Raw genomic sequence first — 7,648 nt, 5'->3', positions numbered from 1 at the left:
ACTCTGGAAAACCACAAGATGGCAATGTTACTTCTTAAAAATGAAAGTACAGTGGGGCCTTGACTTACGAGTGTGCCCGACTAACAAGTTTTTGGAGATACAAGCCATCTCTCAGCCGATTTTTTGCTTTGAGTTGCAAGCTAAAATTCGGGTTATGAGCCAGCTTCAGATACCCCACCGCTAGTTGGCACAGCGAACGTCACAGCGAACGCCACAACATCAGCCTAGCATCACGAGTCTCATTCGTTCACTTTTGATTTGATATACGAGTAATTTGAGTTACGAGCTCCGTCACAAAACAAATTAAACTCGTAAGTCAAGGCCCCACTATATTATAATATAATTATCTCATAGGGATTATAAGAAACTCTAAAGACTAAATGGTATTAAAGCTCTGGGCTTTTTGACTTAAAATTTTCTCTTTGTATAGTGCCATTGGAGAGGTAAGCAGATATTCTTATGTAAGGCTAATTGTGTATGTAGTAGATGTACCGATGTTTTAAAAAAATTTCTGTGGCGCCTTGACTCCTTCTTTAAGATTGATTCCAACATTGCAGGACCAACCAGTTCAGCAGATAAGAAGGGACAACAGGCCCTAACCGGTTTGGCTCAGTGGATAGAGCGTCAGTCTGCGGACTGAAAGGTCCCAGGTTTGATTCCGTTCAAGGGCATGTACCTTGGTTTCGGGCACATTCCCAGTAGGAGGTGTGCAGGAGGCAGCTGATCGATGTTTCTCTCTCATTGATGTTTCTACCTTTCTATCCCTTTCCCTTCCTCTCTGTAAAAAATCAATAATATACATATATTTTTTAAAAGAGACAACAGAATCCTGGCTGAGATTTTTCTGACTGTTGCTACTGCCTTTGTTCTCCTCAGGACCCCGCAGTTTCTAACACAGCTCACTGTCTTCACTGTGATCTGTGATCTCACCCCTATGCCCATCCACACGAGAAATGGCTTATCTAACCCTGGGTTGTATTTCCCTTTATTCAGAGTTCCCACGTACTGGAGAGGACTGCTTCCTCCGGCACCGAGCCCTCCATAAGTCGGCAATTACTGGAACCGGAGCCAGTCCCCATCTCCAAGGTCAGTGATGGACTGTGGTGCTCTCTCAGATGGCCTGCTGCCTGCCCTGGGCCAGCTGCACTGTAAATCACTCACACCTGACTCCCCTGGGGTAGCTGAGGCGCCCCCTGCAGGGCTACTCTTGCACTTCTTTCTGCATGCAGTGTGTAGGGTTTCTTTGCCGGCGTGTGGAGGGAAGACATGAAAGTATATTTTGCTGGGATTTTCAGGATTACATATAAAAGTCCAGCATTCTCTATGTTTTGGGTAAAGGACAAGAGAAACTATTGGTATTCCCCATTGGAGAGATGAGAACAGATTTCTGTACCAAACTAATAGAAAAAAAATAACTGGGTCCAGTAATAATCTACCATATTGCCCATGTACTGCCTACCAGGAAATGTACTAAATGCTGAAATATATTATCCCACGTAATAGAACCCTATGAACAGCCTTATGCAGTGTAGGTGTTTATCACATTTTTTAAATATGGAAACTGAGAATTTGTCACTTGCTCAAAGACAAAAAAAAAAGCTGCTAAGGGCAGAGCAGGGATTCAGACTTAGTCTTCATTAAGGCTACTAGTGGCAAACTCGTAGCCACCCAGCAGGGCTGTTGTACACTCCGAGTCCCCGGCTCCTTACATCTGGCCTTCCTGGCAGTGAGCTGAGGAGAACCTGCAGATTATTAAGACCTTTTCCGTCTCATGGAAGCCAGTGTTCCCCCCCCTTCAGCTTCTCTTCCTATGACTAGCTAAATATCTGAATGCATTTTTGTCTAAAATGCAAAAATCGTAAAGTTGAGGAGACGTCATCCCACTCATCCGCAGCCCACCCGGCTCCCTGAGATTTTCAGTGGGCTGGCTCCCCTGTCAAGAAACCCAGAAAACAGGATGCCGGGGGCTTTTGAAATCAAATATAAAAATAGCGCTTGACTTCCAAAGCATTTCAACTTCCAAATATATATAACTGATCCATCCGCTTCCTTGTCCTTTATTAAATAGAATCCTTGAAGAAAGAACACTCTACTACCCTAGTGTTGTGGACTGTGTACACTGTATCTCTTTATATTTTGAAGCTATTACAAGCTGAGACGTTTATTCAATCAGACAAAAGTAGATTGCTAAACTAAGGAAAGGGGGAGTTATTAAACCACAAAAAATTTAAAAAGATATGATTTCTATTCGAATGGCAAATAGAGAATGTTTACTCGGTAAATACAAGGTGTAATCTCTTTGAAACATCAGTGTTTTCTTATAGGCAGCTAAAGGAGAGAGAACAGATAAATAAGTAAATGCAGAGGCAATGGGAAGGGCAGCTAACATTTATTAAGCACCCACCTTGAGCCAGGCCCTGGATTAGTACATATATTTCCTCCCTTGGTCAGTGATACTCAGAGATACTCAGAGAAAGGAAGACTTGGAGACATATACAGAAACAGGAAGGAGAAGTGCTGGTGTTAAAACACCTAGGGAGCAGCAGGCACACAAGACGAACTCTGGCCCTGCCCCTCCCGCCAGCTGCATCTGTAGCCTCTTCGGCATCTCACTTTATAGTCCAGCTACCTCCACCTGCACACAGTTCCCCACAGTAGCCAGACTCTTTCCTCCCCAGGGGTGGGTCTACCCCTTGTACCCAGCCTGCCTGGGGTGCTCCCTGCTCCCCTCCCCTTCCTTGACCTGGTTAAAGAAACTCTGAAAACAGAATGCTTTTTTCAAATGCTGATCACCTTTCTACCCAACCACCCTCAGCCCCAGACCACCTGGCGTAGCCAGTCCCATCACTACCGCATTCATTTGTTTCACATTCTTTCTTAAGTCAGGTTCCCGAGAGGGACATCCCGACACTGGGTGCTTGTACTTTGCTGGGGAGAGCCCTCTGGGGGGAGGGGTGGGGGAGGGGCAGGGCAGGTGTGGAGCTAAGCAGGAAGGGCTTTGAGCTGGAGTCGCGAGCTCCAGGCCATGAGTGGAGCACAGAGTTGGTTTCACCCTGAGGCAAGGAGGACTTTTTGTTTCCTCAGCCCTTTGTACCTTGGTTCCTTCAGTCCTTGAGAGCCAAGGGGGAGAGATGCTGCAGCATAATTTCGTAGGCCCGAGGCCCCAGGCCCCAGTTCGGTGAAAACAGCTCTTCCCCCTTAGCCTTAGCCTTAGCAGTTCGCAGTGCTCACAGCAGCTGGGGCCTGGGTCCACGGGCCTGATTCAGGATCTAGGCTGGGCACCAGCAGCATCCACTTCCCATTACTCCTCCATGCTATTGTCCGCTTGGCTCTTGCTGTTGGATTAATACTCGTGTTTTTGTGTTAATAGATACCATATCTTTGGGGGCCCCATGAAATCAGAGGGTCCAGATAACATCTCTCAGCCCCTTTGAGAGAAGATGGGCTTCTTGGGCTCTGATGGTGGTGGAAGAACATTGTTTGAAGTACACATTGTCCTGTCTCAGGATGTGTTCAAATTCTTTGGTACTTTCGCCTCCTAAAGCATTCTCTCACCCACCCACCCACACATGCATGCACAAAGCGTATGCCCTTAAGAAAAGAAATGTCTCTGATTGTGTTTTTGGTTTTTTTCCCCCCAAATGAACAGACTAGGGCTGTTATTAGGTTACTTCCTGTGTTTAGTTACTATTATTAGATAAAAAATATTACTAAAACCTCTATAATAGCAAAAATGTTTATGTATATGACTAGAGTCAAGTACTGACATGATCACATTAGGGCTTTGGGCTCTGTTCCTATTATAAGTAAACCTATGAAAATTGAAGACTTTTAATATCAATTGAAATTGTGGGGGGAAAAAAGTCTTCAATTTTCAAAGAGTAATTTTAGCTTTCTTAAGATCGACCTAGTCTACTAAGCAGAGATGGGTGGTGGTAAATACTGAGCTGGGATGTTTCATTTATTACACACGTTGTTTATATCATTATCATCAGCATTTCTAATTAAATAGGGAGAATGTTGTTCGCGCTGGCTTTATCTTTGCCTCTCTGTCAGATTGACAGTTTATTTAACTGTAGGAACTACACTAGGATTCTTCTCAATTACTTTTGCTGGGTTTAGTTATTCTGCATCAGAGTGAATGGAATTATTTGTTCAGAGCTGCCTCATTTATAATGAAGAAATGCATTTTAACTTTTCATCTGTTCTTTCTTACCCCTTTTTGTTTCCTCTTCAGTTAAACTCCCAAAGGAGAAAAAAATGAGTGTGTTAGAAATCAATAGCCATAGCCCCATAGGGACAAGCTGTTATTACATTCTGGGTTTCATTAGGACAAAAATTAAAACCATCTATACTTATTAAATGTTTCCATTTTCACGAGTAATTCAGAGTGTTCATCATACACTCCCACACACACTCAGGGAATAAATCAAAGATGAACACTAGCCTTAAAATAAGGTAAGATCTAGCCAATAATAGCAGTGCTATTCTTTTAGAGATTCTATCCATGGATGGCGCTACCAAAAATAAAAATGTCATTAAGCACAGTTGATATCTCTCTAAGAACAGAAAGAGTGCTAATGGATATATTCATTTCGTGAGTATACCAAACTTTAAAAAAGAAATCAGTAGAAATCCATCATTTTTATGAAATCAAAATCCATCATTTTTATCTACTTTTTTAGTAAGAATAGAAAGCCAAAAATACTGTGCTTTGTATAAGAACCTACTGTCTTCTTCTGTTATTCTAACACTAGAGGCCCGATGCATGAAATTCGTGCAAGGGGCTCGGCCCTCGCAGCCCCAGCTTCGTCCTGAAAGTTGTCCAGAAGGACGTCCAGTCTAATTAGCATATTACGCTTTTATTATTGTAGATTACTCGTAAACTGTATTCTCCTGTTGAATTGCAGTTCACTATTAAAAAATGAGAATGCAAAGGACCCCCTTTGTTTTCTGGATGACAAGAAACATCGTATACAGCCTGAAATTCTCATTTGCAACCTTTTTAAAATTACTTTGTCTAATTAACAACTTTGACCAGATCTATCCCAGTTTCTGACAGTATTATCTTCAAGTAGCAAATCACTTTTTGGGGGTTTCTTACAGGTCTTTTTTCTTAAAAAACAAACACATTTTAGTGATGCATAATTTTACAGATCCTTTAAAGGGTCCTTAATGTTGCCAAATAAAAACTGGTGGGTGTGCTTCTGTAAGGTCTGTAGTTCATTCACTAGACAGCCCTCAGGTGACAAAGAAGATGAAAACTGACATTAGTTTTCCTGGGGTTTTGTGGGAATGTGTGTGTTGTAGGGTTGGGCTTAAAGAGGATAGAAGCACGATGCTGGTATTAGAGGGCTTTTCAGAAGGCGGGAATATCTCCTAGCCTTCATGATGTTAGAATGAAGCAATGTTCAGTGACATGTCCTGGAAACATCACTTTCTGTGAAAAGTCCACCCCATTCACATATATTTGGATTTGAACATAGATTTGATGTGGCCATAGAGCAAGCAGTTTCTGGAATGAAAGGAGAACAAAAGAAAAAGAGACGTGGGTAGTAAACAGGCAGCCCTTTCCCTTCCTGTCCCCATGGCCGATATTAGTAACTGATTGTGGCACCATAGCCTCTGGGCCTTGTCAGCGCCTCACAGTCCTTTAGCGGGTCTGGGCAGCCACCACCCAGACATTTGTGCCAGTAAGTTTATGTGCCCTGGATTGGGGCCATTGGCTATTCCTGTTGAAGCCTTTGTTCTGGGATCTGCGGAAGACTCCTGATGGAATGTATCTTTTCGGAAGGCACCTTCCTGAGTCGTTCTGGGATGGGGCGCTCTGAGAGGGGTTGCCCTGGTACCTGGAGCTGCATCCAGCTTTGTGACGCTGGGGGTTTTTGCTTCCCTGCACTGTGGGCAGGACTGTAGCAGTTGTGCATGGGATGTGACCTTGTAGTTCCTGCCCCTAAGTTATACCACATTTGAATTTATTGATGGTAGCCATTCTGACAGGTGTGAGATAATATCTCATTGTGAGGATGTGGAGAAAGGGGAACCCTCATGCACTGTTTGTGGAATTGCAGACTGGTGCAGCCACAATGGAAAACAGTATGGAGGGCTCTCAAGAAATTAAAAATGGAGCTACCTTATGACCCAGTGATTCCACTTCTGGTATATATCTGAAGAAACCCAAAACACTAATTCAAAAGAATATACCCACCCCTGTGTTCATTGCAGCGTTATTGACAATAGCCAAGATATGGAAGCAGCCCAAGTCAATAGACAAGTGGGTAACAGTGGTGGTACATATATACTCAGCCATAAGAAGGGATAAAATCTTACCATTTGTGACATCATGGATGAACCTAGAAGATATTATACTAAATCAATAAGTCAGACAGAAAAAGACATATACCATATGGTTTCACTTATATGTGGAATCTAAAGAACAAAATAAATGACCAAACAAAATTGAAACAGACTCCTGAACAAAGAAAACAGACTGATGGTTGCCAGAGGGGCTGGGGGTTAGGAGGCTGAGTGAAAAAGGCAAAAGGATTAAGAGGTACAAATCGGCAGTTACAAAATAGTCGCTTGGATGTAAAGTACAGCAGAGAGAATATAGTCAATAAGTTGTAATAACTGTAATGGTGCCAGGTGGGTGTGGGAAATATTGGGGGAACATTTTGTAAAGTATATGATTGTCTAACCACTATGCTGTACACCTGAAACTAATACAAAATCATATTGAATGTCAAAAAAAGGAAAAATATCTTTTTGGAAATGTGCTACACATGATTACTTTGATGCTATAATTTTATCAAGATTATCAAATAAACTAGAACTATTTTTTATTTACAAAATATAAGTAACATTGCTGAATGTTTGGTGAAAAAAAAAAATCATGCCACCTGCATGAGATCTTGAATATGAGCGTTTGCCAGGCCAGCAGGTACTTTAGTGCTGGGCCCTCAGAAATCACCTGGTCTGACCCATCCGGTGTGGCTCAGTGGGTAAGTGTCAACCTATGAACCAGGAGGTCATGGTTCGATTCCCGATCGGGTCATAAGCCCGGGCTCGATCCCCAGTAGGGAAGGTGCAGGAGGCAGCTGTTCAATGATTCTCTCTCATCATTGATTTTTCTATCTCTCCCTCTCCTTTCCTCTCTGAAATCAATTTTTAAAAAATTTGTTTTTAAGAAATCACCTGGTCCAGAGATTTTAAAACCCAGGATGTTGCTAAGGGCCAGTCAGCGGCCATGGAAGCAGGCCCCCAGGGGGGTGTGGGGGGACCTGGGACAGCCTAAGAATGGGCATCCTTCTCTCAGGCCATGCACACTGTTGCCAGATCTTACAGGCTTTCACAAAACACCAGAAATTTGGACTTTTGAAAGCTGAAATCTTCTGATTTTCAAGTGTTGACAACTCATTAAAAAATTATAAAAACCATAGATGAACAAAATATGTCTTATGGCAGAGGAAACTGTGATTTAGTTCCTTTTTACCAGAGGAGGATGCTTGTGTGGACTTGAGCATCCCAGAGACCTGGGCTCGCAGTGTGGTGCTTTTTCCAAGAACGCTCAAGGGTGTGTGTGTCTCAGGATGCGTGCCTTCGAAAAGCATGGACCTCTTGGTGTGTTTGGTGAGAAGGAGGTTTTATT

General features: G+C 42.8%; 1 protein-coding gene across 1 annotated transcript in view; it reads left to right on the top strand.

Annotated features, from left to right (window-relative positions):
- Positions 1 to 7,648, top strand: part of OSBPL6 (oxysterol binding protein like 6) — a 162,689-nt gene that overhangs the window by 104,929 nt on the left and 50,112 nt on the right. The window contains exon 4 of the mRNA XM_015561821.1: positions 994 to 1,086. Coding sequence (XP_015417307.1) covers positions 994 to 1,086 — 93 coding nt within the window. The remainder of the gene's footprint in view (positions 1 to 993; positions 1,087 to 7,648) is intronic.

Source organism: Myotis davidii, unplaced genomic scaffold (genome assembly GCF_000327345.1).
Source record: "Myotis davidii unplaced genomic scaffold, ASM32734v1 scaffold370, whole genome shotgun sequence".
NCBI lineage: Eukaryota > Metazoa > Chordata > Mammalia > Chiroptera > Vespertilionidae > Myotis > Myotis davidii.
Note: the sequence above shows the minus strand (reverse complement) of the source record. Positions and strands in the feature narration are given on the sequence as shown.